At 48.2% G+C, this 27,956-nt stretch overlaps 1 protein-coding gene across 1 annotated transcript; it reads left to right on the top strand.

The window, feature by feature from the left end:
• Positions 1-76: 76 nt before the first annotated feature.
• LOC136639076 (vomeronasal type-2 receptor 26-like) lies at positions 77-12,246 on the top strand. The gene is made up of 5 exons (XM_066613102.1): positions 77-358; positions 3,256-3,975; positions 6,774-6,986; positions 9,292-9,418; positions 11,336-12,246. Exons 1-5 carry the CDS (start codon positions 77-79, stop codon positions 12,244-12,246), a joined length of 2,253 nt encoding a protein of 750 aa, XP_066469199.1.
• The last annotated feature ends 15,710 nt before the right edge of the window (positions 12,247-27,956 follow it).

Genomic DNA, 27,956 nt, shown 5'->3' with positions numbered 1-27,956 from the left:
TGTAAAAGAAGCAGGCATTTGCTGTGCTTCTGGAAGATCAGAATGTGAGAACTATTTTCCTTGCAGCTTAGGAGAAATGCATTTCTGGGACCTCCTGCCCTTTTTCTTTGCCATTCATGAGATCAACCAGAATCCCAGGCTCCTGTCCAATGTCTCCCTTGGCTACAATGTCTATGAGAACTATTTCAATGCAAGACTGACCTACGAGGCCATGACAGACCTGCTGCCTACTGGGCAAAAGAGTCTTCCGAATTACACTTGTGGAAGGAGGAATAAGCTGGTGGCAGTCCTGGAAGGGGCTGACTCTGCAACCTCCAGACAGATTTCAAGTATGTTGGGCATCTACAAAATCCCCCAGGTATGAAATACGAGCAGGTGGAGAAGGTGCCTGAGTGGGGACATATCTGAGATATACACAATCATGCAGGGGATGGATAAAGTGAATAGGGGGATGCTCTTTTCCCTCTCACACAACACCAGCACCAGGGGATAGCCACTAAAATTGAGTGCTGGGAGAATTAGACAAGACAAAAGAAAATATTTCTTTACCCAGTGTGTAATCAGTCTGTGGAACTCCTTGCCACGGGATGTGGCAATGGCATCTGACCTGGATTCTTTTAAAAGGGGACTGGACAAATTTCTGGAGGGAAAGTCCATCATGGGTTATGATAGGTATGTAAAAGCTCCAGATTTTAGAAGTAGGGTACTTCAGAGTACCAGATGCAGGGAAGGGCACCAGGATGCAGGTTGTGTCTTCTGTGCTCCCTGAAGCATTTGGTGGGCCACTGAGATACAGGAAGCTGGACTAGACGGGCCTTCGGCCTGATCCAGCAGGGCTCTTCTTATGTTGTTATGCTTCAGACTAAATCTAAATGCACTTCATAGGTTCAGCTGAGTGATCAGGAATGGTGCACTGCACACCTGAAAAAAAACTGGAGACAGAGAATAGTTGTTGAGGGAGCCCAAAAAGTTTAAGTGAAGTTGAGAGGATAGTTGATTTTTGTCAATGTATCAGGATTCTACTGTTTTTATTCTTTCCCAGCTTACTCATGCACCATGTAAGCTTTCCCTCCCTCCCACAGCAAATAAGCAGTTGTGACTGCAAACTTCAAACTATGCAATGAAGTCCTAAATTAGCTGGGCTGTTGAGCATCATGGGTGGAGAACAGAAGAACTCCATGGCAACTGTGTCTCCCAGAGAAATGAACTGCAATTGAACACTTCTGTCTGAAAATGGGAAAGTAAACTTGTTCCCTGCTCTTGGTAGCCCCTTAATAATCAGGTGCACTCCTATGCTTGGCTGCCCTATTCTTGCTCCCAATAAAGAACACCAGAATGGGGGCCAACTGTGCTGGTGTAAAAGGAAGGGGCCATCGCTCAGTGACGGCACACTTGCTTCCCTTGTAGAAAGTCCCTGGTTCAATTCCTGGCATCACCTGGTATTTCTGAGAAAATATCCTCTCTGAAACTCTAGAGAGCTGGTGTCAGTCCTTGTCAGGAATACTGAGCTTGGTGTACCAATGGTTTGATGCACTACAAGGTAGATTTTTGAACAAAGCATAGAACTTACCTTCTGGCATATAATGCTAGGATTTTAACAAAAGCCATTTAGTTAATATCAAGATAATATTACCAATGAGGTCACACTCTGCAAAGACTAGAAACAGTATGGCAGGACGTCTTAGAGTCTCATTGGACTTGTAGGGTAACTGCACAAACACAACTTCCTTCCACTAGAGAAAACAAAATTGTTTAGGCCAAAAATGAAACAATCAACACACGCTTCTAGGGTCCTCCACCAAGACTTGTCCGCCACCTTCAGTATCAAAAGCGCTGCAGTGACCAAGTCCCTTTTGAGAGGCTGAAGACCTCAGGCATCCCCTCAATCCATATTTCAGTTATCTTTCTTTGAATGTGAACTGATACAACCATGAGGAATCAGTGATAATCAGTCCAACCTTTGGAGTAGGACCAAGCAGAGCCCTCCTGATGCCTGAGGTGACATGCCAAATATCGACCTCCTGATGAGCTGACATGCCAAATATGGACCCCCTTACTTAGTGATCTGACAGCCTCTGCTTCTCTACTCTCCAATGTTCTAGCTCAGCATTCTCCTGCCTTCAACATTTCCTTCTCCTCCGTGTCCCTCTCTTTCTTTTCTAGTCTACGGAGTGGAAGCAGAAAGAGGAGCTTGCTGTAGAGGCAAATAGGCGGTCAGAAATAGGCACCCCCTCCCCAAATTGCTGTTTAAGGCAACTGCCTCACTTGGCCTCATGAATGGGCCAGCCCTCTTTGGGATACAAAAGGCCCCATCCTAACTACCTTCCACCCGAAATTGCAGCAACAGCACCAGAGCATGCACTGCATCCTGTGGAGGGGCAGTCTGGAGGTCTCCTCCTGAGTAAGGGAGCATGGGTAAGCCTCCATTGTCCAGCTCTGTCTCCATGGTCCAGGGAAGGAAGATCAAGGTGGGGAGGGGATACCCCTTTTTGTCCCTTTCTGTCCCCCTATAACTTATGTGTTGTAAGTCACTAGTGAAATGTTTCAGGAACTTCAAGGGGGTCCAAGTTTTACCCTATTGTTATGTAGCACCATCAGTGCATGTGTTACTGTACACAGATCATAAAAGACCTACCCGGAGGAGTTTCCAGTTGTGTCCCTGTAGGAACCCTGTGACTTCTTCACATATAAATCAATGGTTCATTTGCTCCTATAAAGAAAAGATCTGTACTGGGGGTGCGGTTGTGATGAGAGCAACATACAGGCTGCCTTTTTGCACACTCTGCACCAATCAAAACGATGGGCATTTTTGTGATGTACCAATAATATTTTGTTCTACAAAACATATCCCCCCCCTTGCTAGGTTAGTTATAGTTTTGGGAGTCATACTTGAAAAGATAAAACTCTGCACTAACCTTAATGATGGGAATATTGTGATATAGGTACCCCTGCCAGTAGGGCAATACACACTTTTCCAAGTGGCTTTCCTCTTCTATTTAGCAGGGAGAGAGTAACCATCCCTATTCACCCCAGCGCAGTGATTTTTCTAGTGGCTGTTGCTAGTGGGGGGGGGGGGGGTCTGCATTTTTTTAGATTGGGATTCCTTTTGGGACAGGAAGCTATTTTAACTGGCCTATAAACAGCTTTGTGAACACTTTGTTGAAACATGGTATACTAATACTAATATTTTGCTCAAAAATATCAGTCCTGCCCTGAAAACAAAACAAAACACACAAACTTTTTTTTCCTTGCTAGGTCAGTTATGGCTTTGGAAGTCATGATTTCCAAGATAAAACTCCATTTCCTTTTTCCTTCCAGATGGTGCCCAAACAAGTACCCTCTTACTTGGGGATTGCCAAACTACTCCTGCATTTCAAGTGGACGTGGATTGGTCTCCTGGCTCCAAACAATGACCAGGGAGAAAGGTTCATCAGCACCTTCACAGAGGTGATCAGAAAGAAGGGTCTTTGTGTTGCCTTCTCAGAAAGAATCAAAGCTGTGTTTCCGCCTACTGCACACATCCGCATGAGAGCATTTCTGATGCGGGACCAAGTCAATGTGGTTGTCTATCATGTGGACCCTCTGGCTATGCTCACTCTAACAATGCTGATTAGCATATTTGGAACAGCCAAGCAAACTTCAGGGAAAATTTGGATTGCAGTGTCTTTGCAGGACATCAGTTTGAGATTATCTTACGTAGTAGCTGATATCCAACACCTCCACGGTTCTTTGTCTTTCTCAATCCAGGAACGCAGAAGCACAGAATACGACAATTTTGAATCACTGTTTTCTACCATTCGCCTGTTTGGGGAAAAAGCATTTCATTGTTTTGATTCAAGGCCCGTGTTGTCTGTGAAAGGCTACATCAGATGCACAGAGAAAGAGAGAAGGGAGAGCTTGGCCCAGGATGTGATTGAAAGAGTTCTGTCTCAGGACAGTTACAGCATTTACAACACTATCCAGGCTGTGGCTCAGGCCCTACATGCTGCATTCACATCCAGGACACAGAATCAGAGAGTGATGCCAGGTGTCAGAAGGTCGGCAAGTGAAATAGCCCAGCCATGGCAGGCATCGCTGTTTGCTCACACATACAGGTGTGCCCTCACAGAGGAGGGCAAATGCAGTGCAGCTTGACTCAAGTCATGACTCTCCGTCCCATTAACTCAACTTGAAAACAAGTCCTAATGGGCAAACCTTCCGAGTCACCCACTGACACGGATATCATTTAAGGGGATAAAGCAGGGATGTTCAAGCCAGCACAACTTGATTCAAGTGGAGTCACAAGTCTCCACCCCTCTGTGACTTGACTTGAAAACAAGTCCTAGTAGGCGGAATTTCCGAGTTGCCCACAGCGTTTTGGAGACTTGAAAAGACTGGAGTCCTGAGTCCATTCCATAAAATGTCAGCTGCAGCTCCGCAGAATAATCAGGTATTCCCCACCGCTGAGCTGCCCCATTGGGTCCAGACTATGGTCAGCGTCCAGCCAGGGGCGTTGCCCCCTTAATGTGGCATGTTACCATCTGTGAAGTCCTGGCAGAAAGGGTCTGTAGCAGATGTGACCAGTCACCAAGGCTGGTGTAGGTGGTTGCGGTGGGGCTGACGGCCTGGTCACATCCTCCCTACCCCATTCCACCCCCTCTCTGCTTCTCTCCCACCCCCTATGCTGATTTGCTGCTGCTAGAGGTCTTCCTTGGTCTGTTGGCGCTTGGACATGGTTGTAGGTTACTTGCAGTGGCATCCAGGCTGTGCTGAATGGCATGTTTTGTGACAGCTGTAAGGCCTTATGTCACCAGAACGCTTGTTCCGGAGGTATCTTGCCTGAGTAGGATTGGGCCTAAAACCCCTGACTGCTCCCATTTACTGCCAGGCTACATGGGATGATAAACGCATCAGTGTGCTGCACGTGTTTATTCTTATGTAGCAGTCATTCAGGGTGACAATGTGGATGAGGACTGCACCACAAAGGGAGGAGGTATTTAACCTTTACCTCACTATTGCTGTCCTGTAACAAATTGCACATTTTGAGTTAAATCAGAGCTGTAGACCAGTGGTTCCCAAACTTTCTCCCACTGCAGCCCACCTTGTCCTCCCACGCTGGGCCTGAGACACACTCCCTAGGCCTCCATGAGAACCTAGAAGTAACAGCAAATCACTTCCTATGGCTTCTGAGAGACTTTCTGAGGCTTTTGGAACCCTACCGAGTATGTCGCAGGCGCAGAGGAACCTAGGAGCAGTGTCCAATTGAGCCTGGAAGGCACCGATTTGGAACCAACCGGGCACAGGGGTGGGGGAGCAACCTCGCGACCCACAGCACATTGGCTCGTGATCCACCAAGTGGGTTGTGACCCACAGTGTGGAAAATGCTGCTGTAGACAGTATGTTAATGGGCTTTGTGCTGGAAAACAGCCCATTGGTAGAGGCCCCCTACCTCCATGCTACACAACTCTTAAGAGACATCCTTGTGAAGCTTATCAGGAAAAAAAGATGGAAAAGAGAGAAAGAAAAAAGTTTAGAGATGATATGCAAGATTGGAATTGCTATTCAAGATAATGACACGATTTGGTAGTGGCGTAATATTTGATTTGAGAGAAGAATACATATATCTAGGTATTTTATAGTTAATTTTGATGAATTAGGTTTAAATTTGTTTGATATTGTTTTGGAATCTAAAGATGGGGAAATGATATGAAGGTAGAAACTTAAGTTTAGAAAGTAATGGATATGTAGTATATGAGTGGTTTGGTAGATTTGTTTATAATTAGATTTATGATAAGTAATGATAAGTAGTAATTTTTTATTAGAATAAGTTGTATTAATAAAAGAGTTTAAGATTTTGTATTTTATAAGTTAATTTTGATGAATTAAGGTTAAGATGAATTTTGATGAATTAATTTTGATGAATTTGATTTAAATTTGTTTGATATTGTTTTGGAATTTATAGATGGAGAAATGGTATGAAGGTAGAAAGTAAAGTTTAGAAAGCAATGGATATTCAATATATGAGTGGTTTGGTAGATTTGTTTATAATTAGATTTAAGTTAAGTATTTAGTAGTAAATCTGTATTAGAATAAGCTGTAAAGAGTTTAAGAGTTTATTGAAAGAAGGAACATAAGGAATGATGGGGAAAGAAGGGAAGAGATTATTATGATGATGAAATGGTGAAGTATATAGAATATGAAATAGAGTTTTTAGAAATGGATATGTATTTTTTGTATATCCTTTTTTCTTCTTTTTATAATTGTTTTCTTTCTTTCCTTTTTTTCTCTTTTTTGATTCTATTAAGAGATATAAGAAATTATTGGTAGGATGAATTATTAATTAATTGGTATATGGTATCCCGCAAGCTCAATGTTTGTATGTATGTGTTTTGTATGTGTATTTGTTTATGGAAAAATAAAAAAAAACAATTAAAAAAAAAGATGAGGAGGGACTCTCTACATCAGTGGAGGATTCCTCTCTGGCTTCCTTGTAACTTGCACTGCAATCCATCCACTACGATCCTCCACTAGACAAAGACAAAACCTATATGGGAATTCATGTTGGTAAGAGAGCTGTCATTGGCTCTGCATATCTCTACATGTTGCCTGACTGGCTTGCAGCTACTGAGATCAGGTCCCTCTGCTTGTGGCAATGGAGGGTGGTTGTCAGCAGGATACACATCACAGCGTCACGATGATGTCAAGATCCACTGTCACTCTGTCTGCATCATACCTGCGCAAGTATGGCTGTTCCAATGAAATATTTAATGTGCTTTTCTGTTTCCCAAATGGAGCTTCACCCTTTCCTGAGTAACTCCCACTTCTACAATACTTCCATGGATGGAGTTTATCTGGATGAGGATAACTTTGACATTGTTAACTTTGTGGCATTTCCCAATCAGTCCATTGCTAGAGTGAAGGTTGGGAGTCTAGAGAGGAAGAACTTCCAAGAGATCCAGTTCACCATTGACCAGGATGCCATTGTGTGGCCCAAGGCATTTAACCAGGTGGGGAAACCCAAATGATTTCACTTCATCCCCTTCAATGATATTAGCTAGGGTCTAAGGAATTAGATCATAAGAAGAGCCCTGCTGGATCAGGCCAAAGGCCCATCTTTTCCAGCTTCCTGTATCTCACAGTGGCCCACCAAATGCTTCAGGGAGCATGCAAGACAACAGCCACAACCTGTATCCCAGTGTCCTCCCCTGCATCTGGCAATCAGAGGCAGCCTGCCTCGAGAAACACGAGCTCGCACATACCTATCATGACTTGTAACCCGTGATGAATTTTTCCTCCAGAAATTTGTCCAATCCCCTCTTAAAGACATCTAGACAAGAAGCCATCACTACTTCCTGTTGCAAGGAGTTCCCTAGACTTCCACAAATTAGTTAGCTGAAAGTCTTGATAAGTTATATGGGTTTTAAAAATCAGGGAAAATGAGCACAAGGTGGCAGAGAAACATGGGCAAACCATGCCTGTGGACGAACTTCATCACGGGCTACAAATCATGGTAGGTACACACAAGCTACTTGGGATAGGAGGGAAGGAGAGATGTTCCAGCACATCACCCTACCTCGTGTGGTCAATATCTTCTGTGTGATGCATCCTGGGAGCACTGCAAGGAGGGGGACGGGGGACAAAGTGGGAAGTAGAGTGTGCACACAGCCACAGACCTCCGCAGCCCCGCGCCCGGGACAGAGCTCTGTGATGGCGCCCCCCTGTGGGGTATCGCCACCCCCCATGCAGAAATTCCCCCCACACACACACTAACCAGAGGCTCACGCAGCCTTGCACGACCTCCTCCCATGTCGGGGAAACCTCTCTGAGGTTCCCCTGCGCTATAAACTGTGCTTCTGGCAAATCAGAAGCACAGTTTCCGCCCCCGTCGGGAGCCTCAGAGAAACTTCTGCAGGGTTCCAGTGTCCGGCGTCTGGGGCATTTGCCCCAAGGCGGTCTATGGCAGGCACACAATTGCATTTCAAAGGGGGTCCAGAAACAGGCCTTGCTGCAGATGCCTGAATGGCAATGTGTTCAAGGGTGAGCAGAGCTCTGGCATTTCTCCTGCTTCAGAAACATCAGCAGGAGCAGTGCTGGAAACATCTTTCCAAAGACCTTGGTGTCAAAGAAACATCAGGCTCAGAAGGCAAAGTGAGAAATTTGCCTAGGGGCTTATATCAGTAGGCCAGTGTCTCTCCTAAGAGCTACCTGAGAGATAATACGTTATGCTCATGTTACAATCCTATGCAAATTTATCAGTAGGAAGTAATATGAGGAGCAATTCGTTATTTGATTTTCTCTGTAAAGTGCTTTAATAATAATAATAATAATAAAACTTTATTTTTATCCCGCCCTTCTCCCAAAAAGGGACCCAGGGCGGCTTTTGTGAACTTTTTGTTCAAAAGCGGTATATGAATACTACTACTACTACTACTACTACTACTACTACTACTACTACTACTAATAATAATAATAATAATAATAATATAGGGCCACAGAGTTTATATCAATCAACTGCAAAAAGTAGGTTACTGGGAACAGCTTACATTTTGTGAAGGTATTTCTAGGATAAACACCAGGCATCCCAGGTCCTTGGGAAGGACTTGATGTCTGGATCAAACAAACCAGTCAAAATACATGACTGTGTGAAAATCTAATCATAATATAGAAAATAAATGTGTCCATCAAGGTGTTGCTTTTCTCAAGCAGTTGTGCATCAAAATGTCTGCCTTCAAAGAGAGACTTGTACAACCATGCCTCAGATGAAAGCGCCACCCTGGTTTTTGCTACCTCTGTGGCTCATTTTCCCAGTCTAGGAGTGCCCAAACCCCGGCCCGGGGGCCACTTGTGGCCTTTGGAGGCTCCCAATCAGGCCCTCGGAGAGCCCCCAGTCTCCAATGAGCCTCTGGCCCTCCGGAGACTTGCTGGAGCCCGTGCTGGCCCAACGCAACTGCTCTCAGCATGAGGATGACTGTTCGACCTATCCGTGAGCTGTGGGATGAGGACTCCCTCCACGACATCCTGTTTCACGTCTGTGATATTGCTGTGGCAGTGAAGGAAAGGCTGGCCTTGCTTTGTGCCAGGCCTTTTATAGGCATTGAGCTATTCTAAGACCTTCATTCATTCATATATGTTACATCTCTAATATATTCATTTAAGTAAATTTATTCAAATTTTAAATTGTAAATTAATTCTTTTTCGGTCCCTGACACGGTGTCAGAGAGATGATGTGGCCCTCCTGCCTAAATGTTTGGACACCCCCGTCCTAGACCAAACCGATTGACGTATTTGGTTGATGCTCCTTTTCCTGCTTAGAACCTGCCTCGTTCCAGGTGTACAGAAAGCTGTTGGCCTGGATACGCCAAGGTGATGAAAGAAGGAGAGCCTGTTTGCTGCTACAACTGTGCTCCATGCAAGGGGGGAACAGTCGCTGCTCAGGAAGGTACGTGACCCAAGAGGAGAGGACTGTCCCTCAGGAAGAGGGAAAAGATCATGTCTCAGAACACAGGTCACTTTGTTTGAGGCCTTGTTGAACTGCCCACCACCTCCATTCCATTCAGTGGACAAATCTATATATGACGGTATAAATCACCCTCTTCATGTGCGTCGGACCCTGGCCCATGACTGGAAATGGCTCAGCGTGAACCCACGCTGGGCCAGCGCAGGTCAGAGGCCACCCGGATGCCTCCTGGTGCCCCGTGCAAGCACTGGGTGGCAAAATGGCAAGTTGGGGCAATGAGGGAGGTGTTCCGGGGCAGGGGGAGGGTGGGGGAAAGTTGAGCAGTGGGAGGGAGCATGGCGGGAGGGGTGCGGGATTGGTGGAGTTCAACTCGGCTGGGTCCAAAACCCCACCTTGGGCCTCCTGGCCTGACACGGGGCTACTTTAGTCGAGTAGCCCCACTGCAGGGCTTCCTTCCTTCCCAAGGAGACAACAAGAGCCCCTGCCAGCTGCCCAGTGTCATACAATGCAGCAGCAGCCATTTTGGCGTTGCTGCAGCCCTGGGCAGCTCAGGATTGGGCTATCCATCCACTGGCGCATGTTCCTGTCCTTTGTATTTGTCCTTTTTCAAGTCTTGCTAGCAAACCTGTCTGCCTAGGTCAAGAGGTGGGACAAAGTATCCAGGTGGGCTCCTCTCCTCCAGGCAGGTAATGTTGTGACAGTGTCACAACTACATTACTTATGCTGTGGGAGTGTGGGAGTGCTTGTGTGCTTTTCTGCAAGTTTGCCTTGCCATGGAATGCTAGTTTGCAGAATGCACACCCCTGTTTTTCCCTGCTATTAATACCCGCATAAGGTGGATACAGTTAGCACATTGCCTAGTTCAATGGGGAAGGGGCAGCATTGCCTTTCCCATCAATCTCTTGGGGGTTGGGTGTCATTCGGATCAAGCCAGTATGGTTGCAATCAGGATGCCAGACAGCTTAAGATAGAGAGGAAGAGTGCAACCCAGTTGATGCTCCTAGATTTCCCTCCAGTGCGCATGATTCCTGCCTGGACTGTCAGGGTAGAAAGGGATTGAGAGGCACTGTTTTGTGGTAGAAGTGGAAGTTTCTGCATGCAAAGCATATCTTCCACCAGTGAAAGTCCTCCCCCTCCTCGGTCCATTGATGAAAGTGTCAACTCAATGTGCGGCAGCAGTGAAGAAGGACAATTCTACGCTTGGGATCATTAGGTCTTGAGAATCAAATGGCTACTATTGTAATGCCATTGTACATATTGATGGTAAGGCCACACTGGAGTATTGCGTCCAGTTCTGGTCACCACATCTCCAAAATGATATCATGGAAATGGAAAAGGTGCAGAAGAGAGAGACCAAAATGATGACTAGGCTGGGGCACCTTCCTTATGAGGAAAGGCTACAGTGTTTGGGGCTCTTCAGTCTAGAAAAGAGGTGCCTGAGGGGGGACATGATTGAGACATACAAAATTATGCAGGAGATGGATAGAGTGAATAGAGAGATGCTCTTTTCCCACTCACACAACACAAGAACCAGGGGACATCCACTAAAATTGGGAGAGTTAGTACAGACAAAATTTGTCTTTACTCAGCATGTAGTTGAAATGTCAGAATGCCAGATTCAATGTAGGGCACCAGGTTGCAGGTCTCTTGTTGTCTTCTGTGCTCCCTGGGGCATTTGGTAGGCCACTGTGAGATACAGGAAGCTGGACTAGATGGGCCTTTGACCTGATCCAGTGGGGCTCTTCTTTTGTTCTTATGTTTTTCTGATGTTCTTATACTTCCCTATTTTTCTACTCTCATCAACCATTTTTTTGCCTTATATGGTGCATAGTAGACAACAGGTTGTAGTGGATGTAAGGTAGATTAAAATAACAATGAAGTCAATTGTGTGCTTCTCAGATGCTGACCATTGTGAAAGGTGTTCAGAAGATCAGCAGCCAAACAAGGACCGAGATCAATGTGTTCCCAAAGTTGTAACCTTCCCATCTTATGAAGAGTCTTTGGGGATCATCCTTGTTTTGTTTGTCCTATTCTTCTCCCTAGCCACAATTTTTGTTTTAGGAATCTTCATTAAGTACCGTGAAACTCCTGTTGTCAAAGCCAACAATCGTGACCTCACCTACATGCTCCTGGTCTCCCTCCTGTTTTCCTTCTTGTCCTCCTTTCTATTCATTGGTCAACCCCAGCAGGTGACCTGCCTTCTCCGACAAACCGTCTTCAGTGTCATCTTTTCAGTTGCCGTCTCTTCTGTGTTGGCCAAAACGGTCACTGTGGTGGTGGCATTCATGGCCACAAAACCAGGGAGCAAGTTGAGGAAATGGCTGGGGAAGAGCGTGGCAAACTCCATTGTCTTTTCTTCTTCCATTGTTGAAGTGGGCATCTGCACTGCCTGGCTGGGATCCTCTCCCCCTTTCCCAGACTCTGACATGCACTCCCAGCCTGGCCACATCATACTGCAGTGTAACGAAGGGAGTGTCACCATGTTTTACATTGCCCTTGGCTACATGGGCTTTCTGGCTGCCGTCTCCTTCACTGTGGCCTTCCTAGCCAGGAAGTTGCCTGGAGCCTTCAATGAAGCCAAGTTGATCACCTTCAGCATGCTGGTCTTCTGCAGTGTCTGGGTGTCCTTTCTGCCCACCTACCTGAGCTCGAAGGGGAAGTATATGGTTGCCGTGCAGGTCTTCTCCATCTTGGCCTCCACTCTGGGGTTACTGGGTTGCATCTTCATGCCCAAATGCTACATTATGGTACTGAGGCCTGATCTTAATACAAAAGAGCATCTAATAATAAAACCGAGGGATGTCATCTAAGATGACAGCTTTTTTGGAGCCTTCTGTTTAATTTTGGCTTTGTTGTTAGTAAATCTAAATACTTGCTCTGTGAGTGAAACCATTCTCAGATACTATACTACTATCTCCTGCTGAAACTCTATGCAAGAATCCAATACAACTAAATGTATATGTTCACTAGAATGGACTTCTGACATTTTGTTATAATAATTTACATTACTTTATCTACAGTAAAACCTCCAAAGTTGACCACCTCTCTCTAATGACCACCTCCTTAAGTTGACCTAATGTTCACAGTATGGACAGACAATGCCTATACACTATGGGAGACCAACCTCTCTATATTGACCACCTCAGTAAGTTGTATCTTGACCATTTCGACCATTGCACAGAGTATCAATTTACCCTCCATAAGTTGCCCACTGAATGCAATACTGTGGGCCTGTATTGCCCACAGTAATACTGCAATACTGCAATACTGTGGGCCTGTATTGTCTGGTTTGTCCCATCTTGGAAAAGCAAGAAGCCACGTGACAATCCCTCCCCTAAGCCTGCTAGCGCATGTGCGAAAGGGTTTTTATAGGTGGGCACACTGCACATAGCCGACAGACCTGCGCCCGCTGCAGATTGTACCTGGACATGGACCAAGTTATGAGGGGCATGAGGTTGCTTGTGCATAGTGAAGCCACTGTGCTTTCACTTTGGTTCCCATCACCAGTGCATTACTTTACACTTATATTGAAACACAACTGCTATTTTGCTGCCTATTCTCCTGGTTAAGAGAGATCCTTCTGGAGCACTTCACAATCCCTTCTGGTCTTCACCACTCAGAAAAGTTTAGTGTCCTCCACAAACTTGTCCACCTCCCTGCTTATCCCTGTTTCCAGGTCATTTATGGAGATGTTGAAAAGCACCAGTCCCAGGACAGATCCTTGAGGCACTCCATTTTCCACCTCTCTCCACTTTTTTGTCAATTGCCCACTGACACCCACTCTCTGTTTCCTGGTCCTCAACCAGTTCCCAATCCATGAGAGGACCTGTCCTCTTATTCCCTGACTGTGGAGTTCTCTCAACAGCTTTTAGTGAGGGACCGTATCAAACACCTTGTGGTATTTAGTGAATCTGAGGAGACCCAGTGGAGGCCAGGCAGCCTAAGTAAAATGTGTTTTTGGTTTTTTTTAGCTGTTGGGGCTATGTAACATGCTACATGCTATGGGCTGCCAAGGGATAGCATTGGTCTGCTTGCTATGAAACCAAATATTTTTTTAAGTTTAATTTTTTTTAAGCTTATGAATTTTCAGTGGTTTTTTAAAACACTGATTATGGTCTGTTTATTCTCTGTCTCTTGATATAGATATTGATGATATAAATAGTAAGCATCACAAGAGGATCAATTCTCATTGATATTTGATAACCCTAAGGGGCAAGTACATGAGGGGACGTGCAGGAACGGGGGAGGGCCTGCCCATGGGAGGATGGCTATGCCAGGCGGAGGATTACGCCACTGACCTGGTGTGAGATCAGGCGCCTGGACCAGCCAGGCCACGGGACCCCATACAACCTGCCCCCTGGCCATCAACAGCCAATGCGCAGTCACCCCTGCCCAGTCTGCACCTCCACAGCTAGTCAGGGACCACCCACAGCCCCCCAGATGCCACCTCCACTGACCCCGCCATGGGCACCTGCTGCAAGGACCTGCGGGGGGCCACCCATGGAGCACCCTACATACATGCACAGCCCTTCCTGTCCCACTGCTATCCATGAGCTGCTGCCTGGTCTGGTGGGTGATGCTGACAGCGTTGCTGCAATGGCTGCGCATCTTGGCGTTCCATGGTCTCGCGGTGTGCCAGTCAGCCTGGAACGGTGGGAGAACACATAGGCGAGGCGCACACCCTTGGAAACCTCTTGCGGCGCCCATAGTATATTGGGATGATGCGCGCGCGCTGTGCCGGATATCACTGCCCACCCCTGCATGCCAGGGTGGGCGTGCCTGACGCCAAATGCCTTCACACCCCTGCACCTTTTCTGCTGGTAGTGGGCGCGATGGCAGTGCAGGCCCCGTGGTGATCGCTGAGGGCACATTCCTGGCATTACAGGGGTCTGCCCCCCCCCAGTGCTGGGTATACAGTTTGTCCAGCTGCTTCCCCTCTTTGCCATCTGGCCAGCCTGACTGCACAGGGGCTTCCCCTGCTGGACTGCATGGCTTCCCAGGACAGGCAGGGGAGAGAGGCACAGCTCCCCCCTCGCCGCTGGCGGGGCTCCTAAGAGGGGGATGGCGAGGGCCACTGTGCTGCCAATTAGACAGACGCAGAGCTCTCCCAGTGCATAAGCTGGCAGCAGAGAATGCTGAGGTGCAATGGGTTGGGGCAAGGAGACCCAACCCTCTGCACTCCGGAAGAAATTCTTTGAGGCTGTGGGAACGTCTGTCAAAGCCCTGGGTGTGGACAACCACACTGACGTGCCTGCCATAAGCGCCTGAACCAGTCCCTTGCTGCTCCCTGTGCAGCTATCAGGAATGCAATTAGCACTAGTGCTGACGTGGAGGAGGCAGTGACAGCATCCCTGGGAAAGGAACCCCATCAGCAGCTCCTCCGTCCCCTCCTGCGCAAGGAACTGTTGAAGGGACATGGCATCGACACTGCTGCAGGTGGGTCCTTGGGCAGGGGGCGGCCTCTCAGGGAGGGCTGGCAGCCTTGAGCCTTCCCTCCCACCTATTCACTGTTTGTCATTCTTTAGCAGGTCAACCTCAACAGCCACCATTGCCTGCCAACTTCAGCACCAGGGCCATCGGGCCATGCAGCCTCCCCCCAGCTGGGCACCAGTGGAATGGGCACAGCTGCCACCGAGCTGCCACACACCCCCTTGTCTCCATCATCAGGTACCACCACAGGCTCTGGGGCAGCACTGCATGGGTTTGGAGGGTGGTGCCAGGGCATGCTGGGCCTGACTCCTCCTTGTCCATTCCTAACCTGCAGATGCATCCTCCCCCCAGGGGCATGTGGAGCGTGCCATCTGTTCCCTGGCCCGGGGGCCCCGACCAGCCCAGCCTGTGCCCAGGAAAGTGATGGGCATGTGGGGCCAGATGGAGCAGGCACGCCCAGTGGCATCGCTAGCAGGGTGCAGGAGGTGCGGACCGCACTGGGTGATGCGCAAGGGGGGTGACGCGCACTGGGAGGGTGACATGCTAAAATCACGGTGGTTAGGAGTAATACCATCATGTTATATGCCATTGGATGGGGAATTTCCAGCTGAATGCAATGCAAAAAACCAGAGTGAAATATCTCCTTTCTATCAAAAGTTATTGGCAAAAAACCAGAAAACAAAAAATGCATGGCGTCCAATGGAAAGTGAAACCGAACCATATCATGCGTTTACTGATATGTAGGCGAATGTGCCTTAGTCCATCTGAAAGGGCAGGCTGAGAGGAATCCAACACCACCAGAATGGTCCTGATCCAATGAAGGTAGCCCCAAAAAAAACACCTGAGGAGGTCCCTCCCTCCAAGGTGATGAATGTATTGAGCCCTATGGAAAGCGAAACTAAGCCACATGGTCATGTTTACTCGCAAGTAAGCAAACGTGCCTTGGCTCCTGGGCAAGTCAGGCAAAGGGAAATGTGAGGCCACCAGAATGCTCCTGATTTGAAGCAACTGGAGCTCAACAAATGCTCCAGAAGGCAGCCCCCCCTAAAAAGAATGAAACAGAGGCTTGACAGGGTAAGGTTAAATTTTTTTCTGTTTTAGGCTTCAATCCTATCCACACTTTCCTGGGAGTAAGCCCCACTGACTATAATGGGACTTACTTCTGAATAGACAGGCATAAGATTGGGCACTCAGACTTGTAAAGCCAGGTGAGTCCTGATAGTGATATGCATGAAATATAAGAACTTAAATTGCACTGGGTACTGAGTAGGGGTGAAAATCTTACTGTTTCTTTTTTTTTGGGGGGGGGGGTGTTATTGCTGGCAGGCTACAGAGAAAATTCACTTGGTGGAACAGGGCTGGCTTTCCCTTATTTATTTATTTTACTTTATTTATAATTATTTATTTTAATTTGCTTTATGATGGGTCCTGGACAGATTATCATTCTAAAAAGTGGGTCCCAGTGCTAAAAGTTTGAGAACTGCTCCAACAATGTGTTAGTAAGTTGACACCCTGGGGGGAGGTGACACCACTAGTGACTAAAATCAGTTTGCAAAAATAATACCATCATGTTATACACCAATCAATGTGTAATTACATGCAGAATGCGACGAAACAAACTGCATTGAAATATCTTTATTCTATCAAAAAGTACAGCCAAAAAACCAATGGGGCGGGGCAATGGTAGATCATCACGCTCACAACCTGGAGTGTTGCCCCGCCCACTGCATGGGGGTGACGCGCTGTCCTCCTGTACCGGGTGACGTGAACCCTAGTGACACCACTGGGCACGCCTGGAGGCCAGACACATGTGGCAGTCAACCATGGATGCTGGCTGTGAAGGGCACATCACCCTGCTTGGTTCCCTGGAGAGGCTGGGGTGGACTAATGAGGCACTGGTCCAGGGGGTGAACATCATGTCCGGGCACATGGTGGACCTGCTGGGAGCTGAGCGGGAGAACAATCGCCTCCTCCTCATGATCCACGGGGATGGCTGCACGAGCTGCTGAGTCAGCTGCTGCCCAGCCGTGCTGTCCCCACGGGCTTAAGTCTAAGGCATGTAACGGTGTCCGAAAGGGAGATGGAAAGGCTTTTGATAACAGCGCATGTGGTGATGCCAATCTACCCCCAAGTCCGCTTCCCTTCCCAACCTCCTCCCTGCCTGGGTAAACCCTCATTCCTCCCCCTCCCCATGGTCAGACCTGGCTTGACCAGACTTTCCACAATGGAGCTTGGTATCCAATGGAGAGGGAAAGTGTGTGTGCCCATCCCATCAGTAAAGAAAAGCTCTGCTGTTTCTTGAGAGTGTGTGGCAGTGCAGAAAGCACTGACCAAACCCCAGCAGCCACTTGTTCCTGAGAAAAACTCCCAAGTCACTTCCTGTTTTAAAACACGTGTGTCTCAAGCTTGCGGCAGACCAGGAAATGCATGTTTGCAACCTGAGTCCAAGTCTTACAAGTCGACTCGCCCATCCGTGCTGTTCTGACACACTCACTCTGAAACTGTGCTGGGTGGGACTCCATGAGGTTTGGTTTGCTCTGACTCTCTACTCTCTGTAAGAAAGAGAAAGGAGAACTCTGTGAGTTCTAAAATCTGATCCACTGGCTTCATGTACGTGCTTGAATTCCACTCCACGATTTGAGCTGATGGCTACTAGTCTTCGAATGCAGAGACAGTCTTGGCCAGAGGAGCATCGAGAGAGGAGCTTGGCTGCTCCGCACCAACACTGGGGGATTCCAGCAATCACCCTGGTACCTGGTGAACCAGAGCAGATGATTTAATAGGGAAGGGAAGGCCTGGGGAAGCCTCCAATCACTGGTATGTCACAGGAACAGGATCCCCAAAGAGGACTACATAAGGTCATGTGAATTCCCCACAGTCAGTATCAAAGAGACTGAGGATTCTGTCTGGTGGTAACCCACTGTTGCCAGAATCACCCAGCCCCATCTGTAATTTAGGCCAAAAGTCCCTAGAAAAACCCAGACTGAAAACAACAGACACAAGGTACGTTTAAGAGGCTTTACTTAAGAAACTTTAAGGCAGACGTCAAACACAAACTGGTTAAGGAGCAGGTAAGTATAATAAAGGGAGAATTGGAGAAATAGCAGGGCATAAACAAATACCCAGAATAAGACCTCCCCTCCCTACTAGATCTACTCCTACAGCCTGAGGCCAGGCAGATGTTATATTGCCAGCCAACTCTAGCCAAGGATGTTGAGGCTGCCTCCCTCTCAGGTGGCAAGAGAAGAAGTCTGGAACCCGGGTCCACGGCTGAGCAGAGTTCTCAAGAGCCCCACAAAACCAGACCCAAAGAACCCCGAGGGCTGTGAGCAGCCTCCTTTTATACTCCTGCTTTGCACACGGCCCTCCAGTTCTGCACACGGAAAGCTGGGGTTTGCACTCGGCACACTACACTGTGCTAAGGAGGCCCTGAAAAACAGACTTCACTGAGTCCTGTGCTCATCATAAGAACATAAGAACAGCCCCACTGAATCAGGCCATAGGCCCATCTAGTCCAGCTTCCTGTATCTCACAGAGGCCCACCAAATGCCCCAGGGGACACACCTGATAACAAGAGACCTGCATCCTGGTGCCCACTCTTGCATCTGGCATTCTGACATAACCCTTTTCTAAAATCAGGAGGTTGTGTATACACATCATGGCTTGTACCCCGTAATGGATTTTTCCTCCAGAAACTTGTCCAATTCCCTTTTAAAGGCGTCCAGGCCAGTCGCCATCACCACATCCTGTGGCAAAGAGTTCCACAGACCAACCACATGCTGAGTAAAGAAATATTTTCTTTTGTCTGTACTAACTCTCCCAACACTCAATTTTAGTGGATGTCCCCTGGTTCTGGTGTTATGTGAGAGTGTAAAGAGCATCTCCCTATCCACTCTGTCCATCCCCTGCATAATTTTGTATGTCTCAATCATGTCCCCCCTCAGGCATCTCTTTTCTAGGCTGAAGAGGCCCAAACGCCATAGCCTTTCCTGGGTCCCTTTAGGGAGAAGGACGGGATATAAATAAATATTATTATTATTATTAAGGAAGGTGCCCCAGCCCAGTAATCATCTTAGTCGCTCTCTTTTGCACCTTTTCCATTTCCAAAATGTCTTTTTTGAGATGCGACGAACAGAACTGGACACAATACTCCAGGTGTGGCCTTACCATCAATTTGTACAACGACATTATAATATTAGCGGTTTTGTTCTCAATACCTTTCCTAATGATCCCCCCTCCCTCCTAGGGAATGTATCCACTTTGGGGTGCAGAGAGGGTTGTCTCTGGGCAGAAGGGAGGCTGTTTCCAGGCAGAACACTCAACAGGGAAAGAGGGAAAGCTGCAAAAATTCTCTCCTAACACCAACACCCAGAAACCAAGCCAGGTATGTTTAAAGCAGTATTTCTGAACCAGTGGTATGGGTGCCACCAGTGGTACTTGAGATGGTGTCTGGAGGTACTTGCGGGACCCCTGGACACCTGCTGCCCATTAGTGAGACCAGGAACACAAGACAACCAACAGCGGTAGGAGGCTCCTCCTCGTTATGTTACCTGACAGCGTAAGTTAAAGAATGAGAGGGATGACCAGAGGAGGTTAAAACCATTTACTGCAGCGCTGAGGACCAACACCTTGCAAAGCAACTCTGGGTGTGGCCCTGAACAATGGCATTAGCTGGCTTATATACACTCTGGGCGGGGTTACATAAACGTGATCACGCCCCTGTTACTATGCAGACTACTTTCCCTGTTACTATGCAGATACAGGATAGTCAGGTTTGCTACTTTTCTCTGTTACTATGCAGATACAGGATAGTTAGGTTTGCTACTTTCCCTTGTCACACCCATGTCCATGTTTGGCAAAGTTTCAAACACCACTGCTGAACCACACATTGCTTTGTGTGTGTGTGTGAGGAGGAGGGGCTATGGGCTTGGAAAATTTTAATTTCCCTTCTTTGGGTTCCGGCATTAGTTAAATAATGGCGTTTCCTCACTGAAATAATTGCACGGAAGCCGTCATGTTCCTGCTAGAGCAGCCATTTTAAAGCACTGTGCCATGGCACACCACAAGTGTGCCATCTCAGCATGCTGGAAAGTAAAGAAAGGGGGGATGGGGTGCTTGCACACAGCAATGAGGCTCCCTGCAAAACTCAGTGCTTTGCACCCCCCTTAGCTACGCCACTGCCACCAACAAGGTCCCTAACCAGGCACCTGTGGTTGCTTGTCCAGCTCAGGCTGCCCTTCACAGGTGCAGGAGGAGAGTCTGGGCCTGGCCATCACTGGAAGGGCCTAGAACAGGACCTCCAAAGGGGCTCCATCAGGTCTCTAACCAGACACTGTGGCTGCCAGTCCAGCTCAGGCCGCCCTTCACGGGTGCAGGAGGAGAGTCCAGCAGCCCCTCTCCCTCCTGGGCCACCCCAGGGCAGAGCCACAGCCCAGTCTCCCTCCCCCGCTCGGCCACCCAGGACCTGCCACTCCCCCTCCTCGCTGGGCCTTCTGCACACACCTGCTGCTCCCAGCCCACCCACCCCCCATGCTGGGCTCAGGCCTTCCTGAGGATGCCCTCCTTGTGCCAAGCCTGCTACAAGGCCTCCTCCTGCCAGGCTCAGAGTCCCAGGTCTCAGCAGGGTCTGCTGGGAAATGTAGTCCCTGCTCCCAACAGAGCTACACTGACAACTTCATTGAATTAACTGCATGAACATCTCTCTCTGGCTGCGTTCGTTCTTCCCCTTCCAGCCCACTCGCCATGCCTGCTGCATCTCCTGCAGCTCAGTACTGGAAAACCTGCCCCCTTCCTTGTCATGACTCTGAATGGGGGACAGGATCGTGCCAGGACGGGAAGGGTGCGGGACTGGTGGATCTCTGCCCCGCAGGATCCTGAACTCCATATGGGGCCAGAAGGCGTCCCTCAAGATTGCACCAGCAAAATAGCCATCAGACACCTGAGAAGCCCCATTGCGGGGCTTGGGGCTTTCCCTGGGGGAAGGGGGGCTTTTAAAAACTGAAAATGGGGAAAATCCACCTCCTTCCCCCAGCAGCTTGCTGCCCACTTGTTCTGCCACCTCCCCCATCCCCCCATAGTAACACTTGATTGGTTCCCTGCTGTAGCATAATAATACCTAATTTGCTCTTGGAACAATCAGTCTCATTGGTCACTTCTGAGTGAGAAAAATCTACTTTGTGTTACCTAAAGCAGTTGTTATTTTCTGGTTACTTGGCTATAACGTTTGATGGAATAGAGATAGTTTGACGAGGTTTATTCATTACATTCTGCATTAAATTCCGCCTTGGATAGTATATAACATGATGGTGTTATTCAAAAATACCAGGGTTGTCACCATTTTGGCCACCAGTGTCAAGCTCCAGTTGTGGCCCCCCTAAAGTTTGTTGCCTGGTGCAGATGCTACCTCTGCACGCCCTTAGCCATGCCACTGGCCACAGGGAAGGAAAGGGGTCTGCTGCTTCTCCTTCCCAGCTCTTGGGGCGTTGACAGGCCCAGACCTGCAAACAACCTGCAGGTGCCATAAAAATGTCAGAATTCTTTATTTTTTTTTTTATGGGGGATGCCCTATAAAATTGTGTGCAGAATAAATGTGTGTGTGTGCATGTGTATGTGTGTACAGATGTTTTTTAAGCAGCTTGTCCAGCCAACTTTGGTGTAATTTTTTTAACAAGGGGCCTCCAAGCTTTATATACCGTATTTTTCGCTCCATAAGACGCACCTGACCATAAGACGCACCTAGTTTTTAGAGGAGGAAAACAGGAAAAAATATTCTGAACCAAATAGTGTAATAAAATATTTAATAAACTATAACAGAATAACATTTGAACCATGTAAAGTGAACAGCAGTCAACAGTGGCATTAAGAACCATTATCACTGTCATTAACAAATGGAGAGACTTAAAGGTTTGAGTACTCTAGTTTTCTGGAAACCCCAAGAACTCATCATCGCTAGAGTCAGAATTTATGAAGCTAACAAAAGCAGGTGCACACAAATAGGGGATCACATTATCTTTCTGCTACAATGATGTTCTGCCAAATCCCAATCCACTGGGCCTTGTGCCCGCTTAAGGCTGATCAGTCCCCCTTGTGCAACTCACCAGTGCAGCAAGCAAAAGTGAGTCCAGTTCCAGTCCACAGATGCCAAGTAAATCAGTCCCATCAATCAGAGTTGCCAAATCAGAGTCCAGAACCAATAAACCAAATTACAGTCAGTCAAATCCATCAGGGTATCCAAGTCCAGTCACAATCCACAGTCAGATTCCAAATTCAATAAACCCAGTCAGTCTCCTCTCCTACCTCCAACCTGCACTCCTTCAAAACCCACAAACCCTTTCTGCCTCAGGTACTCCTTATATCCCTGAGGGCCCTATAAGTGGGTGCAGTGTGCAGTGGCTGCAGCTGTGCAGCACACTCTGCTGGATGCCCAGGCCTTACCCTTAAAGGGGCCACTGCTGACACCACATCTACCTCCTCGCCAGTTCTTCCATGATTCCAATACAAATGAACAAGTGGAAAGTCCAACCACAACTTGAATTCTCAAGACACCTCTGGATTTATGGTGAGAACCGAGCCTTACCTGGGGCTTGTGCAATAAGCAAACACTGGCATTCTGACCAAGGAGACAGTTTTTTCTTTGTGATGGGAGGGGGGGGGGCTTACATTCAGATGCTGGATGAGGTGAGTGAAAGCGCCCCTCCCCTGCTGTGTGAGTGTGGGGGGGCAGAGCATCTGTGTGTGTAAGAGAAGGGGGCAGCCTGTGTGTGTGAGAGAGGGGGGAAAGTGTATTGCAGAGAAGTTGTGATGCTCCAGGCTTGGGGTGGGGGGAAAGAGAGGCTGTGATGCTCCAGGCTTGGGGGGAGAGAGGCTTTCCTGGGAATAAGCCCCCCTGACTCTAATGGGACTTACTTCAGTGTAGGCATGCACAGGATTGGGCAGTGAGACTGTCACCCCACCCACACTTTCCTGGGAGTGAGCCCCAGTGACTCTGAGACTTACTTCTGAGAAGCCTCTGACTGCCCGGGGAAGCAGAGCAGAGCGAGCAGGCAGGGGGCGGGGCCAGGGCTGGGGCGGAATTTTTTTTGTTTTGTTTGTTTTTTGCAGTATTCGCTCCATAAGACGCACACACTTCCCCCCCACTTTTTTTTTGGGGGGGGGGAAGTGCGTCTTATGGAGAGAAAAATACGGTAGCTTAGGGCCTCACCAAATCTAAATCTGGCCCTGGAGGAAATCCTTTCTCTGAGGCATTTAATGGTCTCACCTTTCCTGTTATGCAGATTCAGAGCTGCGAAGGGAACATCAGCAGGGAGGAGCATAAATGAAGATAGCAAGTGATTTTGTGTGCTTTGCTCCCAAGGAGCTGTATGACTCCCCCTGCTGAGCACTGCTGGTTACTGCATCCAGCTTGATCAAGCTCCCTCCCTGGGCAGCTCCAACCAGGGCCAGGTATTTTTCACCAGCCGGCTTGCTTGGTGTTCTCCTCTCCACGCCTTCCCCATTATGTGCAATTCCATTGTTTTAAATTTAATTTGACGATTATATGTTGACTTCTTGCCTGTTTGTTCTCTGTTCACTGGTCATTCAATGGGTGTCAAATTTGATGGCTAGCAGATGCTATTTGACCAGGAACAGTTGTGTTCTGTGTTCTGCGGAGAGGGGAGAGTTTTCCCCACCTGACCCCCCCCCCCACCTGGCTTCCTTAACCTGGGAAGTTCCCCACTAGTAAGTCCAGGAAGCAGAGCGCAGAGGATGTGTGCTGAGTGGTCACCTGTAGCTACAATCCCCCCCCCCCCGGTTTGGCTCCCACATCCCCTTGCAGGCACAAGATTGGAAAAAGACAAGGGCTACTGCAGGAATCTTTCAGATGCCAAAACACCACAGAAGCCTCCAGGGGTCAAAGTGCCCAAAACTGAAAAAAAATGGGCAGGAAAAAAGGAGGGGAAAGCAGCAATGTTCACATTCACTAGCAAGTAGGTGGCAATCTGGAGTCAAAGGAATGAGTTGTGAGAATGGAGCTGTGGCAGAGAGAGCTCAGCCTCCACTGTGATGATGCAGGTGCTCCGGCTTCTGGGTAGCCTCCAGAACGCCTTGAGGTGCCACAGCAAGTGCCTCCCCAGCCATGCACTTCACTGCACTTCACTGGTTCTGACTGAACATATCCAGACAGTTGTGGTTCTTACTGGATTTGTGAGTCTCGTGTCACGTAACATCTTGAACCGACGCACAACATCAGCCCAGAATGACTGAACAGTATTACCATTACCGTTCTGCAACATATGCCTGATGGTGCCCAACACATTGCCATGCATCCAAACAATGTTTGAGGCCATAGGAACACTTCATGCACTCTCACAAGAGCTTAGATCCACCTAAACATTTTATATGCACTTTCTCTAGATGAAGAATCAATCAAAGAACCCAGAGATTTAATATACGTATTTTCCTCTGTAAATATCCAGTACTATAGATATTAGTGTGACATTCTTTTTCTCATGCAACTTCAGTAATCTTGCAGAAAAAGACGACATCAATGGGTGGTGTTAACCCATGCCTGCCCAGCCCACAGGTGTACACATCTGATTCCTGTTGCGTATATGCAACATTGGGCAGAAATGGCTTACGTAGGTTTGCCAAAGTGACTTGTTCCAGTAACCCTTAGGCACTGTTAGGATTGTGCCAATAAAAGTCCCAAATCCAAGAGGACGCCTTTGAAAGCAACCAGTAGAAGAACTGGAGGATCTAGGAGGTGTGGCAAGGCACCCTTCTGAACGAACCGGGCAAGTAAAACAGTCAAAACTAGAAAGGTGTTTATTGAAGAGCTAATTGAACAAAGTAGGAAGAAGAAGGAATGCAAAGATCCAAGAGAGAGACTTATCCAAAGCCAAACACTTGGGTGATGGTTCAGGAATTATCCCCCCACAGTCATCTTCCAGTTCCAGCTTCCACAATTAGCGCCTCTGCTGTGCTGGACATCTTCACACAACATTCTTTTCAGAACTTGCTTCCAGATGGAGATTAAAGGGCGCAGGAGTTCCCAAGATAGCAGAAGCACCCAGAAAAACACAAACCATCTTGCAAACCACCTCAGTCCCACTTGTCTTCACCTCTACTTACCAGGCCTAGCACATCTCAGCTGAGCCACTACAGCCATTGATTTGTTTGCCACTGATAAAACCATGTGCCTCCCACTCCTCTTTCACAGTAAATACAGTAAATCTGCAGTGCAACCCCAAGCATGTAGGCTAGTCTATTCAAAAGCAGGCCCCACTGAGTTTCACTGATCTCCCCCCAAGGTCAGTGAGTATAGGGTGGCAGTCTTAGTGCTGACAGTGTGTTAGGGGCTGAGCAGAACATAGAAGTGAGTGACACAAACCCTCCTTAGGAGATCCTGTTCTAACTAGGAAAAACCAGAAAGTACTGTAGGAAAACAGCCAGTGGTTTCTGGTGTGACTAGTTAGAATGAGGATCTCCAGAGATGCCAAGGAGGGGGGATTTGTATCAGGACCATTCTGGTGTCACTGGATTCCTCTCAGCCTACCCTTTCTGACGGACTAAGGCAAGTTCACCTACTTGCGAATAAACGTGCAGTATGGCTGAGTGCGCAGTCCTAATGCAATGCAGCTCTGAGGTAAGGGAACCAACATTCCCTGACTCTGAGGAGGCCTCTGTGAGTGACACCCAACTGCAAGATGCAGCACATGTCCCATTGGCACCGCTATGCCAGTGCTGGAAAGTACTGACATAAGGGGTTAGGATTGTGCCCTCAGTTTCACTTTAACATAGGGCTCCATGCATTTTTTGCTTTTCTGGTTTTTTGGCCATAACTAAGGATAGAAAGGAGATATTTCACTCTGGTTTTTCCCATTGCATTCTGCTGTAAATTCTGCATCCAACGGTCTATAACATAATGGGGTTATTCCTCACCACCGCAATTTTAATGTGTCACCCCAGTACATGTCACCCCCTTGCACATCACCCGTTGCAGCCTGCACCACCTGCACCCCCCTAGGGGTGCTCATCCCCACCCATAGGTGTGTCAGTCATATCATGGCCAAGGTTCCTCCCCCAACTGGCAGCTATGGCAAAGGAGGCTATTCTACACAACAGAAGACAGTAGAAGCCTTCAGGAAGATCTGGACAGAATGGAATACTGGCTGAAATGAATCAGATGCAGTTCCAGAGGGACAAGGATAAGTTCTGCACTTAGGAAAAATAACGAAAGATGCAGGTATTAAATGGAAGCACAACATGTGAGCGGGACCTTTGAGTTGGAGTGGATCACCCAATGAACCTGAGCCAACAGTGTGGTGCAGCTGCAAAGAAGGCAAATGCAATTTTAGCCTGCATTAGTAGATCCGTAGCTTTGGGCGCCACTAAAGTGAGTAACCCCATTAGTCCCCTACTCCCGAGGTATCTCCTGCGGTAGCGCGGGAGGCACTGGATGCAGCAGCAGCCCCCATGGTGCCACCAAACGGGGCCGCCCCAGGCAGCTCAGGACTGGGCTGCCCCTTAGGCTGTGAGTCACCCCCTTGCTGGACCTCCTCCAGTACTAGATCATACAGAATAAATTACAATATATGCACAGCCTAAATGCAGTGGCATCACTACGGTTGGTATAACTCCCATTTATTTATTTATTTGTATGACAATACAGGTCACCCAACAAATCAGTAACCAACAAAAACCCAGAGGCCAACATGATGACACTCACACAACTGAATAAGTGTTCTAGTTTTAGCTCTGATCCATGGAAATGAGAGCTGACTCATACGAACACCATCTTGGTTCCCTGCTGTGTCATAACAACACTGTTAGAGATAATGGGCAAAACAGAGAGATAGCAGAAGCGCAAAGTGGCAGCTGCAGTGTGCGGTGCTCAGAGCACAGGGAAGAACGCCAAAAAAAGGAGGCAAGACTCCTCCGGCTCCGTGCCACAGATCTCAGTCGCAAACATACCAGAAGGCACATACCATAGCACCCACTGGAGCTAGCCCAGCTCTGGCCAGCGCTGGGTTAGCACATGGCGGTAGCCTAGGTTCCATGGCTCCGCGGTCTCCCAGACTGCTGGGCTACAGAACGGGAGGCAGGAGCATGGCCAGGGGTGTGGGGCAGGTGTTCCGGGGAGGGAGGAGGCATGCCAGGGGGCGGGCGGGAGGCGTGTCAGGGGGAGGGAGAAAAGCGGATCCATGGAGCTGAGCTCCGCAGGATCCAAGGCACTCGTGCAGGGCTGCGCGCCCTACACGAGTGCCTTTACTTTAGTGCCGACATTTTGGTCGCCGCTAAAATGAGTAGTCCCATTGCAGGGCTGCTTCCCTTACTCGGGGGAAGGGGACGAACATCCCCTTCTCCCAAGGAGCCTCCCACGGTAGCATGGGGCGCAGGATCCGGCGGGAGCCCTGCACGGAGCCACCGAACCTGGGAGCTCCAAGCAGCTCAGGATTGGGCTGCCCAGCAGTTGTGTTTTCATTTCCTGGTAAAATGGCTATATCCTTTGCAAGAACACAGATAATTCAACACAGTTCTTTTCATTACATTCTGCATGAACCTGCCTTTCTAATTACAACAGAAATACAAATTTTCCAAAATTTTGGCCACTAGTGATCTCACTCCCCTGAGGGTGTCACCCAATGCAGTCTGCACCCTCTGAACCCCCCAGTGTCGCCTCTGGCTGCCATCACCAATATTACTCCCTTCCTGGCCTTGAAACCCCCTTCACGCCCTGGTCTCTGCCTTGTTCTTCCCCCTCACCTCCCCATTTTGCCCATGTTCCACCAACCGCCTGCCCCACGCCCTACTGATTTATTGTTGCTGGGCTTTTTATGGAGACCAGTGATGCACAGCCATGGCTGCATGCCACTTGCGATGGCAGCGGCCCGATTGTGACTAATGGCCGTGACCAGTGTAAGGCACGCTGCACCACCGAAACCTGTTTTCTGCCAGCACAGTGAGCCCATAGGATTGGGCTCTGAGAGAGATAGCTTCCAGTCAATTATCAGGATTTTGTTATAAAAGAAGTATTTTATACAAAGAAATACCTTTTTACTATAAAAAGATTAATCATATTTTCCCCAAAGGCATGGGGGAAAGGGGGTCT

This window comes from Tiliqua scincoides, chromosome 2, assembly GCF_035046505.1.
Source record: "Tiliqua scincoides isolate rTilSci1 chromosome 2, rTilSci1.hap2, whole genome shotgun sequence".
Classification (NCBI taxonomy): Eukaryota; Metazoa; Chordata; class Lepidosauria; order Squamata; family Scincidae; genus Tiliqua; species Tiliqua scincoides.
The sequence above is the reverse complement of the archived record's forward strand: the minus strand, read 5'-3'. Positions and strand labels throughout refer to the sequence as shown.

Coding starts and splice junctions, on each gene's coding strand:
- LOC136639076 (XM_066613102.1), top strand. CDS start 77: ATGCATTTCTGGGACCTCCTGCCCTTTTTCTTTGCCATTCATGAGATC. Junction 359..3,255: donor GCATCTACAAAATCCCCCAG/GTATGAAATACG, acceptor TTTCCTTGCTAG/GTCAGTTATGGCTTTGGAAG. Junction 3,976..6,773: donor CTATCCAGGCTGTGGCTCAG/GCCCTACATGCT, acceptor TCCCAAATGGAG/CTTCACCCTTTCCTGAGTAA.